We start from the raw sequence: 21,782 nt of genomic DNA, 5'->3' as shown, positions 1-21,782 counted from the left end.
GAGCTCGGGAGGTGGGAGGCCGGTTAGGAAGACCGGACCAGTGGCGTCGCAAGGGTGCAATGGGCCCTGCTGCAAGCAGTGCTTTAAATGGGCCGGTACTGTCCGGTACTGAGTACCGCCACTTTTTTATTTTGAGAGGGAGAGTACCGGCACATCTCAAGAAAAACGTAATACTTTTAATTGGAGAGTACCGGCACTTCTCGGAAACAAGCAGGTACGCTGGAACAGAGTACCTGCACTTTAATTTTTTCATTTCAAGCACTGGCTGCAAGCAAGGACAATTGGCCATCAGGCTATATATTACTAATACAACATTAGTCAAGGTTCAGTGGGCCCTCATACCTGCTTCTCCACTGATAGCATAGTCTTCTGGACGGTTGGTGGAAGTTCAGGGAGTGGTTAAAGTACACGGGTGCTTGGTTGTGTAGTGCCTTGTGTGCGTGGTCAGCAGCTTTAACAGGCATCTCTTCTGCACTGGGAGTCAGTGGAGTTGCCTGAGGTGGGGTGTGATGTGGGTTAGTTGGGGAACACCAAGGATGAGTGTGGCTGTGGCGTTCTGTATGGTATGAAGTCTCTGTAGGAGGTGTGCAGCGATTCCTACATAGAGGACATTGCAGTAGTCCGGTGATGAGGGCCAGTGTCACAGTGCATCTCGTGTGTATGGGTACGTTGAATGCGCAAAGTGAGGAAGCAGGCGGAGGAGACTGCGTTGATCTGTGAGTTCATGGTGAGCTTGTTGTCAATGATGATTCCAAAGTTTCTGGCGTGGTCAGAGGGAGTGGGTGAGGTCCTAGGTCTGATGGCCATTAAGAGTTGTTTCATGTGTTGCTGCTGTTGCCAAAGATCAGCACTTCTGTCTTGCCTGTGTTCAGCTGCAGGCAGTTGTTCTTCATCCAGTCAGCAACGCTCGCCATACATCTGTGAAAGTTGGTTCTAGTGGTGGTGTCATTGGTGAGTGAGAGGATGTGTTGGGTGTCGTCTGTGTAGGAAATATTGTTTAGACCATGGGATCTGACGATGTTGGTCAGATGGATAATATATGCTTTGAAGAAGGTGATCTCTCTAGGTTCAGAGGTGAAGGGTGGGAAGTGGATCTTCTGGGTTCTTCTAGTGAGGAAGAAGGTGATCCATCTGAGCATGACCCCTTGGATGTCATGTGTTGGAGTCTTTCTATCATATTGTGGTGGGATACTGTGTCGCAGGCTGCTGAGAGGTTGAGGAGGATCAAAGCTGCTGTTTTCCCTTGGTCAAGGAGGGTTCGGATGTTGTCGTGGCTGTGATCAGGGCAGTTTTGGTGCTGTGATTGCTGCGAAAGCCGGATTAGGAGGCGTTGAGTAGCTGGTTCTGCTCCAAGTATGTCATGAGTTGCTTGGTGATGATCTTTTCCAGTACCTTTGCTGGGAATGGGAGCAGGGAACTGGCTGGTAGTTTTTGGGCTTGCAGGGGTCTGAAGAGGGTTTTTTGAGTAGTGGTCTGACTTTGGCCAATGATGCAGTGTCGGGAAATGATGCAGTGGTGACAGATATCTTAAGCAGGGTGGTGAGGTCCTGGCCACTACTTTGGTTTCTAAGGTTGAAGATGTGATGCAGGCATGGGTCTGTGGGAGCTCTCGAGTGGATGGATTTCATGGTGGAGGTGATATCCTGGATGGAGAGGATGTTCCAGGTAGTTAGTATTTGGTTCATGTCAGTTACAGTAGTGGCGTATCTGTGGAGGAAGTCTATAGGTGTGGGTTGGGATTCAAAGTTTCCATATATGGTTGCAATCTTGTCATGGAAGAAGTGGGCGCGGTTGTCGCACAGCTCCTTTGTTGCCCTCAGTAGGTGGTGGTAGAGGTTGAGGGAGGGCTTCAAGGCTGCTCTATCAGAAGTGTTCTTGCTGGCACGCCATGTCATCTCCAGCTATTTGCTGTCTCGTTTCGCTATTCTGAGTTCTTGGGTCTACCAGCTGGCATTTTTGGAGGATTTTCTCTTTTATAAGTATGTAACACTGCTCTTAAATTACTTTATAAATAAGTATGTAACACTGCTCTTAAATTACTTTATGTAGAAAATTATATTATTTATTCACCCATTCATTGCTTACCTTGTCATTTCTTTACATTTTATTCCACACTTTGCATTTACAGTAGCTGCCTTTGATAGGACCCACCATTTGGCTTACACTACAACACCCAGGTCCTTAGGGTTAGTGGATTTGCTCTTTCCTTTTTCACACAGAGAGAAAAGAAAGGCAGATGGATTCCCACACTCGTCCCTCCCAGATCATACCCATCTCTGGTGGTTCTTCTCTGTCAAACCAACCATAACTCAAGAGGAATTCATACCTCCACTCATCAAGTCTCCCCTGTCTGAAAAAAATGAGTTTTTATGGTGTGGATGGAAACACTGGATGTTCTAATAAACTACTCACTTGTCTTCTACATCTGACGTACTGTAAAGGGGTTGTTCATATGCCAAGTCAAAGATATCTGAAAGCACATACATTTCTTGTTGTATATTAGGAGTTCCTAGAGTAAGACATACAAGTACGTCATCTTTAAATCTTTGGAAGGCCTTTGAGTAGACGACACCCAAGATTACCCATCTAGAATGGTTTAGCAATTGAAGAAACTTGCACTAACCCTCATGACATGCAAACGGATCAAAATTACATTTCTCAACAGTCACCATGAATGCTCCTTTTGTAATAACAATAAAGGATTAAACTGACTAGTCGTATAATCCACATCACAAATAGATTATATTAGCATGTTATTAATACCCATGCCAATAATACTCATTTAATGAAAATTGGCAGTGTGAACACGTGCACTGCCAAGACTCATCCCTGTGACCTCCAGGCTATACTCAAATGTCTACTGATGTCATAACAACTGTCTTAGCTATATTAGTTACTAGAAGTGGTTCATTTGACCTGCAAGTTATCTATATAAGTCTGTGGCAGGTGCTAAACTTAATGCGCTCTTTTGCCCCAAATCAATATTTCATGTTTTTCCAATTATCATGCAATTTCTCCAGCGTTTGCCATAATCAGATAACATGTTAACATTATGCCAGAGGCATGTCTGAATGTCTAAAGTACTACTGGATATTGGGCTTCAGGGTCAGAGCATCTCATTAATGACTCTCTACTAATAAAGGTTAATTGATTAAGTAACACCCTGCTGTACATTATAAAGATATAACCATACAGAGAAGCAGGGCCGAAGGCTGAGTCCCTTAATAAGGTTGTGGAGCTCCAAGGTGACTTGCAATATCCTTATCATGTACCCCGGGGGTAATTTAGCCCATATAGTACATGGTCACACTATCGCCTTTCCCACAAATCACTTAAAACCTTGGTGCACAGCTCTTTCATATGAAAGAGCAAGCATTTTTGCAAATGTGAAGAATAAAAATAAAACCTCTAGTGCTAAAAAAAACACATCAAAAACGTATTAGTTGTTCGTTTAAATAGAAATTAGAAACAGATCAACATAAGTCTGTGTTTTTTAAAAACCTGCCCTACCTCGGAATGTGTTGAAACATGCTGAAAGATTCTGGCTATTCTCTAGCTATATAAGGAGTGCAAAAATAAACATGTTCTCTCTGATTGTCATTGTAAGCTAAAAATACAGGTGGAAGAAAAGCAACCTTCAGTTTTTGTTCACTTAAACAGCTGTCTCAATTATGCTCCGTAACCACAAGCGCCTTTCACCTTGGCTGTGGACTCCCGCAGCAGGGTATGTGCCATCAGAACTCGTATTATAAGTAATACCTTATAATAGCTGAGTTCTGGTGTCTTTTCTTTATAACCAGCGACACACACGGTGTGTCACCAGTTGCCGTTTATAAATAAATCAGATAGCGTCGTTTACACAGGGATTACAGAATCTCATGTATTATAAATTGCTCAGTAGATTAGTTTTCAGTGCTGTCATTTACTCAGTAGTATGAGTTGCTGAATATTCTCTATGGTACAGTACCGTCATTTACTCAGTATTACATGTTGCAGAGCATTATCAGTAGTATGGTACTAGTTAACTCAGTATTATAGTATTATCAGTAGTACAGTACTACAATTTACACTGTATAATATGTTGCTCAGTATTATCGACAGTACAGTACTATATTTAAACTCAGCATTATGTGTTGCTCAGTTTTCTCAGTGGTCTAGTGCCATCACTTACTCAGTATTATAAATACCCCAGTATTACCAGTGGTAGAGCTCCGTGGTTTACTCAGGGTTACATGTTGATCAGTATTCTCACTGGTAGTCTGTGTTATATGTTGCCCAGTATTCTCAGTCGATTGGTACTATTGTTTATTCAATTTTATGTGTTGCCAGGTATTGTTAGTGGTATAGTGTTATCATTTACTAACTGTTAGACCTTGCTCAGTATTCACAGTGGTAAAGTACTCTCACTTATTCAGTGTTATACGTTGCTCACTATTCTCAGTTGTACAGTATTCCCATTTACTCAGTGTATACGTTGCTTGGTATTTTTGGTGTACAGTACTATAATTTACTCAGTGTTATGTTTTGCTCAGTATTCTCAGCGGTACACTACTATCATTTACTCAGTGTTATACGTGCTCAGTATTCTCAGTCGTGTAGTATTATCGTTTACTCAGTGCTATATGCTGTTTGGTATTCTCGGTGTACAGTCCTACAGTTTTGGCAGCAGACAGTTTCCGCACAACAGGCCGCGAGGGTCAAGGGCCAGTTCAAAATGGCTCAAGCATTCCATATGAATGAATACGTTTATTTGTGTCAGTTAAAATTGACACAATTAGTCACAATAAATCGCTTAAACATGAAAATTAAAATCAGTTAAGAACATATGAACACCAGTCAGAAAGTAGAAACAGTCAGAACTACTTCATTACAAAAGTAAATAATTATGATTTTAGAATATTGACTCTGCTACAGTGTCAGTAACCAATGCATTCAAGTCTTTCGCTGCCTGATGGTGGTCAAGATTGTGTTAACACATTTCCCAAAGCATGCCAAGTACATGGAAACTGTGGTAGTCATACAAAATTCCAGGGCATCATTGTAGGAGGAGACCCTATTCAACCTGAACACTAGTTTTAGTAAAGTGAAGTGTGGAATTAAAATCTCCGCACAGCAACACAGTAGGTGAATAATACTCTCTTTTACACTTTCAAAATCTGCAGGGCCTGCTCTCTGATGTTCCTGCCCACTCTGGTTGGAATTTGTTAATTCAAAGGACCATGAGTGGCACTCTAAGGATACAGTGCCTAGTCTCCTTGGTTAATGCTGACTTTAAATACGGTTGCATTTTCTCTTCCTGTATGATTGGGGCAGCGTAAGTGTTGGAATGTACAGTTGCTAAGTCAACTTTCCTTAAGATATATGTGGCCTGTTCCTCAAAATTGCTTTAATGCTGTAATAAGGACCAGTGAGGGTTGTCATCTTATCCAAATTAACATCTAAATCAAGAGCTGCCTTTCTAAGATATAGAGACCAAGGTTTGGCCGAAGCGATCAAAATCACTTGAATAGTGTGTTTGGCTTCTTGTATGGCCAAGTAATACTTGAGGAAGGCAACCTTACTTCAAAATCTTGGCCATGCAGGCCAAACTTCAAGCGAAGTAGTGAGCAACGAGTATATCTTGGAAGATGGAACAGCCTCCTAAGGGCATTGAACTTAGACTTAGCCAGTATGAATGTTTATGGCTGACCCAATAATTCCAGTACTTTCAGAATTATACATTTTGCAAGAATACTGCACTTTCACTGTGTTTCACGCCGAGATTTCACTTGCTGCGGCAAAGTCCCTCGGTGGAATATTGGAAATAAAAATATATCATTTTCCAAAAATCATAATGCCCATTATTTTCCTGCTGCTGGATTATTGGACCCCCAGTAGTGGGAGATAACAGTAATTATTACAGGCATTGGGCATTGCTTCTCGTCAGGCAGGCACTGCAGTGCCTGATGGGCCCTGCAAGAGAGCTCTTTGCCGGAGCTCTTTTGTTCGGCATTGCTCAAAAAAGGGGGTGAGGTATGAAGATAACTGGAACAGGCGTGATTAAAATTGATTAGGTGCCAAAGTGGTACATTTTACTATGGAAAAAATGGGACTTATGTCAAGGTTAAAAACAACAAAGGAATATACTAGATACAATGACCTGGTTTCCTTAGGAGAAATGTGTAGAAAATGTTCCCTTCACTCAAAATATGTGGGGAAAGGAAAGGAAGTCTGTATGTGGACAATTACCTACACTACAGAAGTCATGTCCAACATGTTTCTCGCCTCGTTAGTCTCTACAGATCTATTGGTGATTTATCAGAACCTAAAGTAAACCCAGTCCTCACTAAGAGAGTATAAGTGCTCTACATGAATGAGACCATTTATAACTTATCAACTTCTACCATTCGGGTTCATGGATGACGGCTAGGTTGAACGGACTACTGCTTCCAGGAGCACAAGCATCATTGTTCCGAGGTAGTAGCATCCGTGTTATCCCTAGGGACGAGTGCCTACATTTAGGCTGGTCATCACCATTAGAGGGACAATAACCCGGTAGAAGCTGATCAGTTATAACTAGTCTTACTGGTGTAGAGCATTCATACTCTGTTAATGAGGACTAGTTATAGTTCAGGTCCTGACGAATCGCCAATAGATCCGTATCGAATGAAAAGGTGAAAAACATGTTGACCACAACTCAAGTAGTGTAGGCAATTGTCCACACACAGACATTCTTTCCTTTTCTTACACATGTTGAGCTAAGGGAACATTTTCTACACATTTCTCCTAAGGAAACCAGGTCATTATATTAGGTACATTCCTTTGTTGTTTTTTACTGTGACATAGATCTCATTTTTTCATAGTACAATTTACCAGTTTGGCACCTATAGTCAATTTTAATCACACCTGTTCCAGTCCTCCTCAGACCTCACCCCATTTTTTCTGGCAATTACAAGTAAAAGATCTCCTGCAAAGAGCCCTCTTGCAGGGCCCATCAGGCATTGCATTGCTGGCCTGACGAGGAGCAATGCCCGATGATGAAGCATGTCAACTATTGGTGAGGGCTCTTACTCCTAACAAGCGAATGTGTTTGATGACCAAGGGATCCCCCCATCAAATTGGCAGTGTGGTGTCCAACATGAGGGAACAGTTGTACACTTGACTGCACAATATCTCCCCCGTCACTCTTGTTTACCTTGCACTCTTAATTAGCACCAAAATGTGGTTATGTGGCAATATCCAGTAAATGCCAGTATATCTTTTAGGTGTACCATCTCTCTCTCTCTTGTAACATGTATTCCTTCTTTATTTGCAGATAAGAAAGATGCTGAGCCTGCTGCTCCTGCTGCGAAAGGTAAGGTCAAAGATCGGGGTTCTCTGACCCTCTGTTACCCTGCCAAACCTGTATTCCAGGTAGGCTTGGTCATGTTAGCTTTAGCTGTGCATTAGTTGCTGGGTTTCTGCCCTTTCCTTTGAAGCTCTGACACTAACGTCTAGGGTAGAGCACTTTGTCCTGAATTTATGGTCACTGGCTACCAGGACAGTGAATTTGTTCCCCGGCCCTGCAGGATTTTATAATAGTTAAGTTTATTACAGCAATGGGGTGACTTGCTATTCACACCATATAGGTGGCTGCATGTGGGGTTTTGAAGATGTTACAGAGTTTCAGGGCAGTGGTTTGGATACGAGTGAGACTCATTTGATAGGCAGTAAGTGAAACTATACTAAAATGTCTAAAGCATGTGATATGGGAATGAGTGAAACTCCATTTAGGCTCATAAGTAAATTGGTGGATAGTAAGTGACAAACAAGTGCACGGTATGAGGTTGGTTATGAGGGAAATGTGAGGTTCTGCTGTAGTATGTGATGCCTTTAAATGGAAGTGAGTGAGACTTCTACTTTGTAAATGAGAACATGATGTAGAAGTCAGTAACATAAAGGGGAAATACTACAGGCCAGTGGCTAGCGATAAGTGAGACCACAGTAAGGTGTATTAGGTCTGTGTTCGTGAGACCTGAGTGTGTAGTGTAAGGCCTGTGGAGAGTAACAGTGAGACCCCATTGAAATGTACAAAACCTATGATGAGGAATAGATGAGAACTTAGTGATGTGTATAAGGCTTACCACAGGGAATGGGTGACAACCCAGTGAGGTATATAAGGCCTGTGATAAAAAATGATAGGGATTCTAGTATAGGGCGTACGTATGTGATGGAGAATAGATGAGACCCCGCAGTGTGGAAGAACTGTAATGGGTGATGTGAGAGACAACAATCAAGTCATGAAGGCCTATATCAGGGAATGGGGAGATTCCCAGTGAAGTGTAGAAGGCCTGAGGTGGAGTAATGAACGAGACTCCTGTGAAGTGTAGAAGGTCTGTGATGAGGTGCATGAAAGGCAAGTACTCAGCTTCTTGCAAACTCAAGAAGTGAAGAGGAGGCTCTGATGTGTAGAGGGAGGTTGTTCCATATCTTGGGTGCAATGTAAGAGAATGAGCGACCTCCGTTGTTGATTTTGTGGATGCAAGGAATGTATGTGACTGACAGTGAGGCACAGCATCGGTTTCTGGTGGGTTGGTGAAAGTATGGAAGGTATTCTGGTTATGTGTTATTTAGGGCTTTGTATGTGTGTGTGAGAAGTTTTAATTGGCTGCGCTTGTGACTGGGCAGCAAGTGAAGCTTCCTGAGATGAGATATGATGTGGGTGCAGTGTGGGCGGTCTATTATGAGTATTGCAGCTGTGCTCTGGATGGACTGCAGTCTATGTAGGAGTTGTCTGGAGATTCCAGAGTAGAGAGTTTTGCTGTAGTCTAGCCTGCTAGTGATGTGTGACAGTCCATCCGGCATTCTGAGGCAACCATTTGAAGATTTTTTGAAGCATGCTTAGGATGTGGAAGCAGGACGTGCACACTGCGTTGACTTGAGCCATCATATTGAGCCTGTTATTCACAATGATCCCTCGATTTCTTGCGTGTTCCATGGCTGTGGGTGTTGGTTCTAGCTCTGACCACCACCTGGTAGAGTTACATGGGGGGATCTTGTTGCTGATGACTAGTATTTCTGTCTTGGCAGAGTTCAGCTCTAGGCAGTTGATTCGCATACAGTCTGCTACCATAACATGTAGCTGGTGAAGTTGCTTCTGGCCGTGGTTGGTTTGTCTGTCAGGGAGAGGATGAGTTGGGTGTCATTGGCGTAGGAGATGATGGTGATGTCTTGTGTTCGGATGGTGTTATCGAGCAGTGTCAAGTATATGTTGAAAACGGTGGGGCTGAGGGACAATCCCTGTGGGACTCCCCATATCAATTTCTTGGTCTCTGATGTGAAGGGTGGCAGCATGACCCTTTGGGTTTTTCCTGTGAGGAAGGAACGGATCCATTTGAGAGTGAATCCTTGTTTGCCAATCTCATGGAGTCTTTTGATGAGGATGTTATGGGAGACAGTATTGAAGGGGGCAGAGAGGTTGAGCAGGATGAGGGCCGCTGTTTCTCCTCAGTCCAGGTTGATTTGAATGCCATCACTGGCCGCAATCAGTGCTGTTTCGGTGCGGTGGTTCTTTCTGAATCCTGATTGAGTGTTGTCCAGCAGATGGCGAAGATCGAGGTGGGTTGCGAGTTGCTTTTTTATGGCCTTCTCAATCACTTTGGCAGGATAGGGAAGCAGGGAGATGGGTCGGAAGATGCTCAGTTCATTTGGGTCGGCTGTGGGCTTCATTAGGAGGCATTGATTTCTGCAAGTTTCCATTCATCTGAGAAAGTGGCGGATGTGATGGTGTGAATCAGGGAGGTGTTGATTGGTGATATTCCCAGGTTATGGATTGGGTGGGAGCATGGGTCCGTTGGGGCCCCTGAATAATTGGTCTGCATGACTGCCGCTATCTCTTACTGTTGAGGTTTGTCCATTCGGTCAGGTGGCCATCTTAGTTGGTGGTCGGTAAGTTAGCAACAAGTTCTCTGTGGTTGGGTTGTTATGCAAAGTTGCTATAGATGTTTGGGATTTTGTTCTGGAAGAAGTTGGATAGGTTGTCGCAGAGTTGCTGGGAGGCAGCGATGTTAATGACAGTAGCTGAGAGCAAGGTGAAATCCTTGATGATCGACATGATCTCCCTGCAGCTCTTGGAGCTTTCTTAGATGGGATCTACTAGTGCTTTTTTCTGGGTGCCTCTTATTTGCTGGTGAGCAACCTTGTAGGGTTGCAGCATTTAAGAGTATAGTGGTGGGAAGCAGAGTGAGAGAGTGCGCAAAGCTTACATTTTTAATCAGTTGATTTGAGTAAACTTGTAGTCACCATAAAGATTTCTTGGGTTACCCACCTACCAGCATTCTGTGCCGGGTTTGCAGTCAGAACATGAGCTCTGTATAAACTTGATGGTACTGATGAGAGATGGCAAGATCTGCAGTGATAGACTGTATTAAAGTCATCCATGATGCAAGCTGGTATTGTTACTTGAACATTTACAAAACTTTAAATGATCCAGTCAAGAGACTGGCGAGAGACAGAGGTAGCACCCACCGGGATTTGCTATATTAAAGTCATGCATTATACAAACTGCTATTGGAAAGAGAGAGGGTTTACAGTGCTTTAAAGTATTATATCACACATATCAGGTTAGATCAAATGTTCTCAAGAGCAATAAGTGGGATTGGTTTAGGAAGAGTGACAGTGTTCACATAAATAAATAATAAAGCACCAGTATATTGTGTTCTCAATATAATTAACAAATCTATCACTCCATTGGAGTTGATAACAGAAAATATACTGGCAAAGGAGTGATCATTTTATAAGTGATACTTAAGCCATGATATTTATGTTTAAAAAAAAATCGAATTATTGATATTCTGTCAACAAAATAAATAGCATATCACGTGGTTTGACATGATTGTGGGCTGCCATGCTATGACTCTACTACGGACCCCCTAAGGAGGACAAATAGCAGCTCATGATCTGCTCTGGTTACACGCAGCCATGATATAGGGGTTATTGATGCAGTACAGGTGTAGTCCATGGCATACACTGAGTACAATCAGCTGCGGTAGCACAGTATTACAATACAGAGATATGTCATAAATATTACCAGGTACTATCTTCAATTGCTTCCTTGAGCTTGGAGATTGGCCTTCTGAAGTGTGTGAAATCCTCCAAATAAACAATTCTGTTCTAGTTAATCTGCTTCCAACAAAAACCTTTTGTTTTACACTCTAAATTTCTCACTGATTACAAAGAAAAAGTTCCACAGACCAGCTCATACCCTCAGATAAACATCACAAACAGGGATTGTACCAGAATACCATAGCCTAAATACTGTCCTAAGTATCATTTACAAACACATTGCCCTTTAATTAATAATAGAGCATCTACACCCAATGGAGAGAGATTACTGTAAACAATATTTAGGCCTCGATCCATATACCAGATTACATTTTGATTATCGACGTTCTGGCATACAGCTGCTCCAAAAGTCATATATACACATGGCAATATGATGCTATCCAAAAGCAATGGACAACTACCACCGTTGTGGAGTAAAAAACCAAACACCACTGAGTGACCACACCACACCCATGCAAACATCATCCACTAAAGCATTAAATATGATAACATGGTGCTCTAAAATAGAGTAGCCCAATTTAAGCCAACTAGCTGTCACTCTCAGATCAAACGATACATACTAGATAGACCATCACACACCCAAGCCATGGGGGCAATGTGATAGACAACTGACATAATCCTCTGGGTAATGGACACCTGTCACCTTCACGGAATGAGAGCCCATATGCCACGAGGATGACGTTTATACAGTCCTGCTTTTCTTCCATCAACAAAACAAGTATGTCGAGACTTGCAGTGTCACTTGCCTCATTATAAAGACAGGACTGCAAGACCCAACCTGCTTGGAGCTATGTAGAAGGGGTGGGCGGAAGAGAGAGAGAAACAGAATGTTTGTGTATATATGTGTATGTGTGTGTGTGAGTGTTTGGGCGTGTATGAGTCACACCACAAAGCTCACTTGACGTGTTTAGTGATTATCTTGAACTTTTAGTATGATGTTCTCAGTGTACCGTTCACATCCAGCAGGCTGCAGTTCGCTTGTTTTTCATGAATTTCTTCCTTATTTTTTAAGTGGGAGTGAAAATATGTTTTTGTATTTGGTCAAATAATAGAAAGGACTGTGGGGCTGTAAGTTTGGTGTAAGCGTCTCAGACCACTCACAAAGCCACCAGCTAGGTATTTGTAAGGAGTTTGTTTTTTTAGTTGACTAAAAAGTCAGTGAAATGTTAACAGTTGAACATTTAACAGAAAGGAATGATGAGGAAGCAGGATTCCTGTTTTTAAAGTAAATTGGCCACAAAGGCTGTATGTTGCATGCTTGTAGCAGCCTGGCTTCTTTCCTTTGTTGTGTGTAACTGAGAATGAGTATTTTGTGCTGTCCTTTTGAGAGTGAGGTGTTATGGAAAAACACTGCTCGTAAATATAAGGTAAGCCAGTCTCAATGCCTCGGTACTTAACGTTCTGTCACTCAGTAATGCTGTTTGTTTTCCGTTTGTCTCGTGGCCGTTCGTTACTGTTTGAAAGTAAATGTGCCTCACGTCACGTCTATCCATTTGCACCAGTGCGGAATTATGGAACGGCATGTACATACACCAGTCCTATCTGGTCGGAAGCTACTCTTCGTTGTCCTTCTGGCTGTAACTCTGGTTGTTGTGAGCATACATCCTCCAGTCCTTGGATTTCGAACATATGGTCACTTTACTTCAGCAGCGCGGATCATGAAAATATGATGAGGAGAAGGCCTTAGACCTGCAGACCAGGAGAGTCACATCTGAGCGCAACTCGCCACTCGGGTCCTTTTTTTGTATCACATTTGTGTATCGTGTCCACTCGTTGTTTTGGTAAACAAGAACAATTTCTGTCCGATAATCTGTTCACCGTCTTGTCGTTTTGTTATCACTGACATCGTCATCTTTGCTGCGTGATAACGTGTACACCCTGCGAAGACCCGCAGCTGACCCTTCATACTTCATGTTCAGTCAGCGGTTCACAGTTGATCAAATATGGGGGCACGCGTGTTCCCATCCTCTCAAGTGAGGGCAAGAAGGATCTGCCCTTGTCCCTCTGGTCACTTTCAGGGTAGAAACTGATCTTAAAATGACAGCGAACTCGTCACCAGACCCAGCGCGTTACTAACAGTTCTGTCTCTTCAGGCATCCTTTCTTTTTTTGTCAGTCATGACGTCATGCGACTGTCCATTTGGTTTAAACTAAAGTTATGCGTTCCCTGTTGAAGGAATGACAACAAATTATTATAAAGCATAGCTGGTGCCCACACGGCAGACCAGTCACGTGACAAAACCGCTGTTCGACACACTAGAATTTGTCATGGCAAGCATGCTAGTCCTTTTCAGTTGGCGAAAGATAATTTTCAGTACTTCAGGAGCAAAGCACAAGTATATATTTAGCGCACCAATAGCAAAGCTACATGTAGGGCCAGACTGGAAACTAAAATCAGCCCCTGCAAAAGTACACAAACATCCCTACGTCACAGGAGACCATGACTAAAATGGTTGGCATATGGCCTCCTGCGCTGCTCTTCTAGCAGCCTGCTAGCCTGCAGCCTACAAGGGAAACAGAAAGTGTGACAGAAATGGCCCATCGCGCCCCAACTACATGACACTAAAAGAATAAAACCCATTAATACACTGCATAGACCTTTCTTTCATATGTCAAAGAGCCAAGTGAAGATAAAACAGACATTTTTTCTACTTGGTCTGACAGTTAGGTCACAACATGCTTCCTTCTATATGCAAGGGTAGGTAGCTCCAGAGATCAATGGCTTGCACCCTAAACATGGGTCCTCCAGTTGTTACTCTGCAGAAGGAACAAGACAAGAGGAAGTCCATGCTACAGGGTCCATGGTTTCCAGCACGACAATATTTTTAGAACTTAGTGGTCAAAAGATAAGGCCTGTGCACCAAACGACTGTGTGTACCATACTGAAGAGCTTAAATTGAACTCTTTTGTCCACTGGCATCCAGCGCAGTTGAGCCTGTAACAGGGACGTACCATCAATGCATTGACTTTGGTGATCAGCATGCCCGCTACAGTCTGGAGAAAATTAACCTGATGTAACATGGCATTGGTTGTCCCAAGTAGACCCCATTACAATACTAAATTCAGAAAGAAAAGGTAAGCCCCGCTGCAAGATTTTCAAACTTCTGCACAGCTGGCCTCTGAGTTGCTTATGTCCAGAGTGCATAGTATGCACTGATCAAGACTTCATCACTCTTATTATCATTACTTTTCAAAGTATGTGACTGCATCGAGGCGGTAAGTGCTTCAAGGCAAGACTTTCATGTGTATATTTTATGTATACACATTGTATATGCATGTCACTTGCCTATGTGTAGAAAGAAAACACGTATAAAAAAAAAACAAGCTTGTCAAGGGACTTGTGTAAGCATCAAATAGAAGGGGGCTTGAGGCAAAACCTCGAAGGACTACCGAGGCCAGGCTGCAGGGAGAAGAGCTGAATAGATCAGCGCTGTTGATTTCATACTTTGGACTGGTCAGAGACGAGCCTGGTGAAGGCTGAGGTAACATTTTAATGCTTGTTGCCGCAGTTAATTCAAATGGTTTGGACTGGTAGGGCAAGACATAGAAATTGGGAGGACTTCTTCTAAACCCTTGGGGCTTGAGTAGGCTTTTTTAGGAGCAGACACTCAAGCAACCTTCAAGGAGGTTGGACCCATACCAGTGAGCACTTGATGGTGGCTGTGATAGGGGGTGCAGTCACTGCTTGCAGTTCTTACAGTAGAAGTCGTGGACGTGTCAGCGATGCCGACTGTGCTGCAGAGCAGAGAGAATACTGGCGATCTTGGAATTAATGAAATCACACAGCTTATCACAAAGTTCCCCTACGGACTTTAGGGCTGTCTCTGCTCAGATAAGCTAATTGAAAACAGAGAAATAATCTTTACTGGAGTTTGTGGCTCAGATGACTTAATTCCAGCAAGGGCTTCTCTGTCGGTCATTTATCAGCATCTTCTATTTTCTATGCGCCACAACAAAGCAGAGCTTTTCATCATCACTATAGGAGGCATGCCTTTCCTTTTTCACAGAACATATTTTTCAATCCTCTAGCTTATTGGCAAATCAGCTATTGACCACTAGTTTCATCTTGTGGGGTGGCATTTGTCCACGGCACAAGTTAGCTATTCAGTGAACATCTTGAGGGTGGGATTTGGCTCGGTATACAATGAAGACTAACAACTGTGCCATCAGACAAAATGTAAAATGGGCTGTATCATTCTCATTCGATGATCTGTCCATATTTTGATAGCCAGCTTCATACATCTGGCATCAATGTTTTTTCAGCAGGGAGGTAAAAACTAAGGCTCAGATTTGATTTACTAAGCCCTTGCATTGTCCTTGCGTTGTGCAAAGTGACCCAGGGCAATGCAAGGGCTTAATAAAGATTTGCAATGCCAATCAAGGACTGGTTGGCGTGGCCCTGCATGGCTTTGTAAAGAAATGTAATGCAACACAGCAGATTGCACTGTGTTGCATTTCTTAGTGGTAGGAGCTCCATAGGTGGAGCATGGGCGTGCCCATGCATCCACCTACTGGTTTGACGCAATTCCAGGTTTACTAAGGTTTTTAAAGCTTGAATTGTATGAAATCAATATGCTCCCACAGAGAGGTGTAACGAGGAGAATTATGTTTATTCCTTCTTGCTATTTCCTCATTGGATTGTTTTTGCACAGGAAGGTATACATTACTGCACAAAAATAATCCTACCTATTAAGAGGCAGCCTTGCATGATAGTTCACAAGTGCCTCAGAACAGGAAGGAAGTTGAAGAGCTCCATATCTTAATAGATATGGAGCTCCCGTTCATGTAATGCAGCGCAGCACCTTTGCGTGCTGCCTTACGTTGCGTGACGTTTTGATAAATATGCCCCTATTTTCAAAATTATCTTTCCACATTAAAACAGGAACTGGATAGACTTCTGGATCCAATTCTTCAGAAAACAATAGTATATACAGTCTGGACCAGTCTATGCGGTGGGCCCCTAACATTTTGTTTATGTTTGTGAGATAATATAAAGTTAAGGTTGCTGTACCAGGATGAATGGCTGTCCTAGCCAGAACATGAAAATCACTTAAAACTAGCCCCCTTGAAGCATCCAGGTTGGACTGAGCGATAAATTTGGCCAAGGTTAGAGGAAATACTCCACATTGACATAGCACGGATTATTATCAGTGTCAGAGAATCTGTTAGTGATAAAAACACATTTATCGACTAACACTTATAAGCATGGAGGGTGAGTGGTACACAATGTTGAACACTAATAACATACTTGTTATTCAATGTCCATTTTTCTCCAGCTGTCCTCTAGGGTGGAAAGCTAATATTTTATGTCCTTGTAATGAAGCATGGATGGTTGAGGATTAGTGTCCCCTTTTATCAAGGATCCAGTAATGGCCAGTAAAGAGGATTAGCGCTGGTCCAGAAAGACGTTTTACTGCTGACCTCACATTGATCAGTAAGCCCATTTGCATGGACTTGCCAACCAGTGGGCTGATCAGGAAGCACTCTGAGGAGGCCCTTCTGCCCTGTTTACTTGCTCGAGGTGGTAGGGCGAAACGTGACACACTGGGAAAGCTTTGATCTTAAAAATAAGACAAGCAATCACAAACCTCTGCATAAACGTATACTGCCCCCCAGCCTATTTCATGCACGTCTGCCATGAGTTTGTTCCATGTTAGCCATTTAAAACTTAACAAGAAGAGTGTGACTTCTACACACATGTGAGATCAGTCACAAAGTCTAAATCTTCACTTGTGCTGAGTATGTCAAACGTTAAGTAGTTAAGTTATTCATCGACTGCAATGTATATTTTACGAAGGCTAAGACTCCATGTCTTGATTTTACAAAGATTCTAACGTTTTAATTCCTACATTTAGTCAAACTCACATCCCGCTTATGTTTGGACGTATTTAAATTACTTTTCTCACTCCAGTCCTATCATATTTGTGGTCAAGTTCTTGACAGAGAGATTAGAAGGAGACTGAATATTAAGAAATATTTCTTAAAGGTAGAAATGCTGATGGAGTATGCTCTGCAGATAAGCTTTTGCCACATTTTACCAGAAGGCTAAAAGTTATTTTCAAAGTACAAAGACATATTTTCTACTATTCCTGTAAGGAGTCCTGTCGGTATCCTGTTACATTTTTCTTGTTCTTTGTAAAATAAATGTAATGTTTGTACTGTGTCTTTAAAGGAATTTAATGTTTGTGCTGTGGCTTTAAGAGAGAAGCATAATGGGAAAGTGGTGGCTATATGTATAGGGAAGATCAGCAGACATCATTCAATTGGATGGAAATGAAGTGAACCATACTGGTCGAGAAAGTACAGTTTACCGAAGAAGCATCGGCACTCGAGTTCTCTAGTTATGCTGTTTGTCATGAGTTTGTGTGGTGTCGTTTGAACCATAAATGTACATTTTTAGCAGTGTGTCACTGTGAAAAGGTTCCTGTCTGTGCACCTATCCCGCCAGGAGTCAGTGACTGGCGGACCGTTCACTGTTTTGTGACCAGTGTCTGTTTCGTGGTTGTGTTTCATATGAATGTGTGCTATGACTCCAAATTGTTCACTATTTTCTCATACCAGTGCCCTGGAAATCTGCACTGACTGCAGAGTGCTACATGAAATCAGTGCATGTCTCGCGAGAGTGTCTCATTGTGTGAGGTCACTGTGGTGGGCCCAGTTTGAATATACTGCAATACCGTGTTGCAGAATGTAAACTGGTGCCACAAGGCACTGTATATACAAAGCACAGTGCCACTGGACAGTGCTGCGGCTTACATCGGTATCTGGTGGGAGGAGGGCCACTGCACGAGCTTGCTGATTGCAGCATGGTTTACAAACAAAATACTCACAGCCTCCTTTTCTTTAAAAATGCATGCCTGCCATATTAAAATACATGTCTCATTTGTAATTTAAATCTTTAAATACTTTGATGGGGAGTCGCACCAAAAAAAAACACAGCCCGGGGTTACACCTCACTGAAATTGAAGCTACCGTGAGGGTAAACAAGTGAAATGACAGCAGACTCGTAATATCCGGAAACTCCAAAATGTACGGTCAGCGGACTTAAAGCTACTGCAAAAACTCTGTTACAAAAAATATTTCCTTCAGAACTCTTCAACCTAACTTTGATCTTTATATAAATCTTATAACACATAACTTTCTTTTATATATTTCTTTTGATATGCATTCCTTGCTAAAAGCCCTATAATATTGCATAAACAATCCAGTAACTCATCTGTACTTCATTGATTACACGTTTCCGAAATGTTCTCTTCATTTGGAGAATGTACAAAACTATGCTTTATAATTTACAAACACTAACCGTGTTCTACTATCACTAGTATTCGCTAAACATGAACTCGGAATACCTTTCCCCTTTCTATTAAAAATACACCATATTGGTAGTGTACAAGACATTCATAATAACCCACTCACAAAATGGCATCTCTGAAAGTACATTTCACCAAAAACATAATCCGTGTTTATGAAATTTAAACATCAAAACTAATGATGTATGAAGAAAAGATGCAGAGTTAGAAAGGGAAAAAATTCAAAATTCTAAAAAATAATAATAAGTGAATTCTTTTTGGCAGGCCTCAAATTCCCACTCCTATAATTGAACCGCAATTTAGTCATTCACGCTGAGTTCCATGGTAAAAGAGACCAATTTAGACGGGTAAAATAGTGCATCAAAGAAAGGACGCCCAGTTTACATATCAAGTCAATGCTCATCATATAAGATCTACATAGACATATGACAGTTCATGCTCAGATTTTCCAGGTGCGGTTTGTTAATTTAGAGATGCTCTTATCCAGTTCAGTCCAAAAATCAGCGATGAAACGATAAAATCCCAATTTCCAATCAAAGGATTATAAAAAAAAGTATTTGGGACTACTATGACAAGAATAGTAGGTACGTACTTCATTAGTGACATCATAAACTAATATCCACCATTTGTTCCATATTGGCAATGTCTTCTATGATTTAAAACATTTAGACAACCTTGGTTTCCATAGCGAGAATAACAACTCAGTTTTAAATTAAAAAATAAGACCCTGAGGCATTTATTGACTTCTCAGAGTGTTCACCCTTTAAAGAAAAGTAGAAAAAATAAAATTGAGGGCTTGCTTTAGAGTTTGATGGAGGGGCACTCAGTCCCAAACATGACGACTGTCATGTCTGCACTATTGCAAGTGTCATACAATCAAGGCCACTGGTATAATGCGATTCTCCGCTCTTTGCAATTTTTTCATAATTATGGATTTGCCATATTTGCCACAAAATCCATCATCTGCTGCATAATCTGCAGATTTTAATAAAAAAATGTTCTAGCTCAAATGGATCAAAAGTTACAAAAAATATGGCAACGCAGGTTCCTGTGCACCAGAAGACTTTTTGCAAAGTTTGAATGGTCATCTTTGATTTCCTAATTGCCATATTTTGGTGTGAAATTGGTACTAAGTAAGGTGAACTATTTTCTCAGACACGGTACCAGGTGTAAAAAGTACAAAATAATGAGATAATACTATCACAAAATGTGCTGAATTATTTTGCATAACGTGGCTTATTTGCCGCATAATTCAGTTTACCCTGCCGCATAATTTTGTCCTCCTCTGTCGCATAATTAAAAATGGACTGGTAATCCAGCAGATGGGATATCCTTCACATCTGTGATGGAGCAACCTATTCGCCAAACTCTAAATCATGTCCTTACCATTGTTGTACAGGGAATGACAGTGACAGTAGTCACTTGGCGAAGTGAGCACACATTATCAACTGGACAGTTGCTATTTGCAAGATTAAAAAATATTCGTTCTACTTTCTGCTCAAGAAGAGACCTGATTTGTCTCCAAATGTACAGAGATTCACCTAAATTTGAGTAATCTATATGATCCCACAGCATAACGAGATTAATAGTTTTTGAAGTGAATGTCAACAGGCAGTAAGAATTCTTAGGCAAAGATCGAATGTCAGGTTGGACAACTGTGAAGAAAACAAAACCATTTATTGGAAAACTATTTTTTGAAGAGATTATTGCTTCTGCTAAAGTTATTCTTGTAGAGTGGGGCTAGTGTGAACATTTTTCCCTGAGCTAATTTTCGTTTCCTCTCCGGCCCTGTATTTCAGTCAGGGATGAGTCTATCTGGCTGGGAAATATACCGGTGCCATGGGGCCACTGTACGGAAATATGGTTGTTATGAGTTGGGGGACCATTCGACAGGCTGGAGTTTATAGAAATGTCATGGTCTCACTGCACAGGGCTGGGGTGTACACCAGTGACACAGCGTCACTGCACTGAGCAAGGTTTTATGTTGCATGGGGATCAGTGCACAGGCTGGAGTTAATAGAAATGTCATGGGCTCACTGCACAGGGCTAGGGTGTATAACAGCATCACTGCACAGAACTAGGGTTCATATTAAATGGGGGCCAGTGCACAGAGCTAGGGTTTATATTAAGTGGGGGTCAGTGCACAGTCTTGAGTTTATAGAAATGTCACGAGCTCACCGCACAGGGCTGGTATATATACCATCCTGGCTCACCCTGTCTCATTGGCTGTCATTGTACAACGCTTGTGTTTAGTCCCTTGTCTGGACTGCTCACTGTATATGGCAGTGGTGGGGAGTATATTCATGGGGGTGTTTGACATCCCCCTAATGAACGTATATTCTGATAAATAGTTGGGTACAGGTACTTTCAGTTGAATATGGTGAGATGTCTGTCGGATTTCACCAGGAATTGTTGCCCACAGACAACCAAAAACGCACACACACTTACTCCCTCTCAAAAATACAAGCTATTTTACAAAATATTGTGTTTTCTCTTTGTACTCCTGCCAATCCGCATTCCCCTCTCTTTCCACTGCCCTGTAGGCCCCTCTCATGCACCCAGCTTGTCATATAATGTATTTAAACATTATATGCCAGCATGATTGTCGGAAAATCCCAAACCACACCCACCAATTTTACTGACCAAGCTACGCCCTTGAATGCGAGTGTAAGGCGGTAAACCCCACAGAGCTGCTCTAAAGACAGCGTTCTGCAGGGCACTGCTTATGGCGGCTGTTTTATGAATGTCAGGGGTTGGGCCCACAGTAAAAGGTTGTGGCTAATCCCAGTGTCAGCAGGAGACTCTACAGTGCTTTGGTGTATGCATGTGCGAGGGGGCCTTGCCCAGGGGAAGGGTTAAATCCAGTGTAGATGTCGCTGCACCCACACGCAGGTTATTTCAGTTCTGGGCGTCAGTGACCAGAACTAGGGTTTATAATGTCGCCAGGTCTCTAATATAGGTTTGGCGTTTATATCGGTGTCGGGTAGATGACTGCAGGGGGATGGGAGCTGTATCAGTGTCAGGGTATCACTGCACAGAGAAGGGGGTCACTGAACTGAGATGGTGGGGGGCGGCTCATACAAATAACAATTGGTTGGGGATGGGGTCACTGCATTGCGCCGAGGGCTGCAGAAGTGCAAGGAAATTACTGAGCCAGGGAGAAGATTATTTCAGTGTTAGGGGATCACTGCACAGAGTAGGAGAGTGAAACTAGCACCCGGTGGTGGTAGTGCTCCTGCGGGGGGGGGGGGGGGGGGTGGGGTTCGCTGCATGAGGGTGGGACTGTGCCAGTGTCAGGGGGGCAGTGCACATGGAAGGAGGTTACATTAGTGTTGGGTGGGTCATTGCTCACAGCAGGGGACCTCCATCAGTGTCAGGTGGTGTGGGGGTG

General features: G+C 42.4%; 1 protein-coding gene across 3 annotated transcripts in view; it reads left to right on the top strand.

Moving 5' to 3' along the window:
• The window catches only part of MYBPC2 (myosin binding protein C2), a 151,832-nt gene that overhangs the window by 25,959 nt on the left and 104,091 nt on the right, over nucleotides 1–21,782 (top strand). For all 3 annotated transcript variants that reach the window (XM_069200807.1, XM_069200806.1, XM_069200805.1), the window contains exon 2: nucleotides 7,295–7,333. In XM_069200807.1, coding sequence (XP_069056908.1) covers nucleotides 7,295–7,333 — 39 coding nt within the window. The remainder of the gene's footprint in view (nucleotides 1–7,294; nucleotides 7,334–21,782) is intronic.

Source organism: Pleurodeles waltl, chromosome 7, assembly GCF_031143425.1.
Source record: "Pleurodeles waltl isolate 20211129_DDA chromosome 7, aPleWal1.hap1.20221129, whole genome shotgun sequence".
NCBI classification, from domain to species: Eukaryota; Metazoa; Chordata; class Amphibia; order Caudata; family Salamandridae; genus Pleurodeles; species Pleurodeles waltl.
Note: the sequence above shows the minus strand (reverse complement) of the source record. Positions and strands in the feature narration are given on the sequence as shown.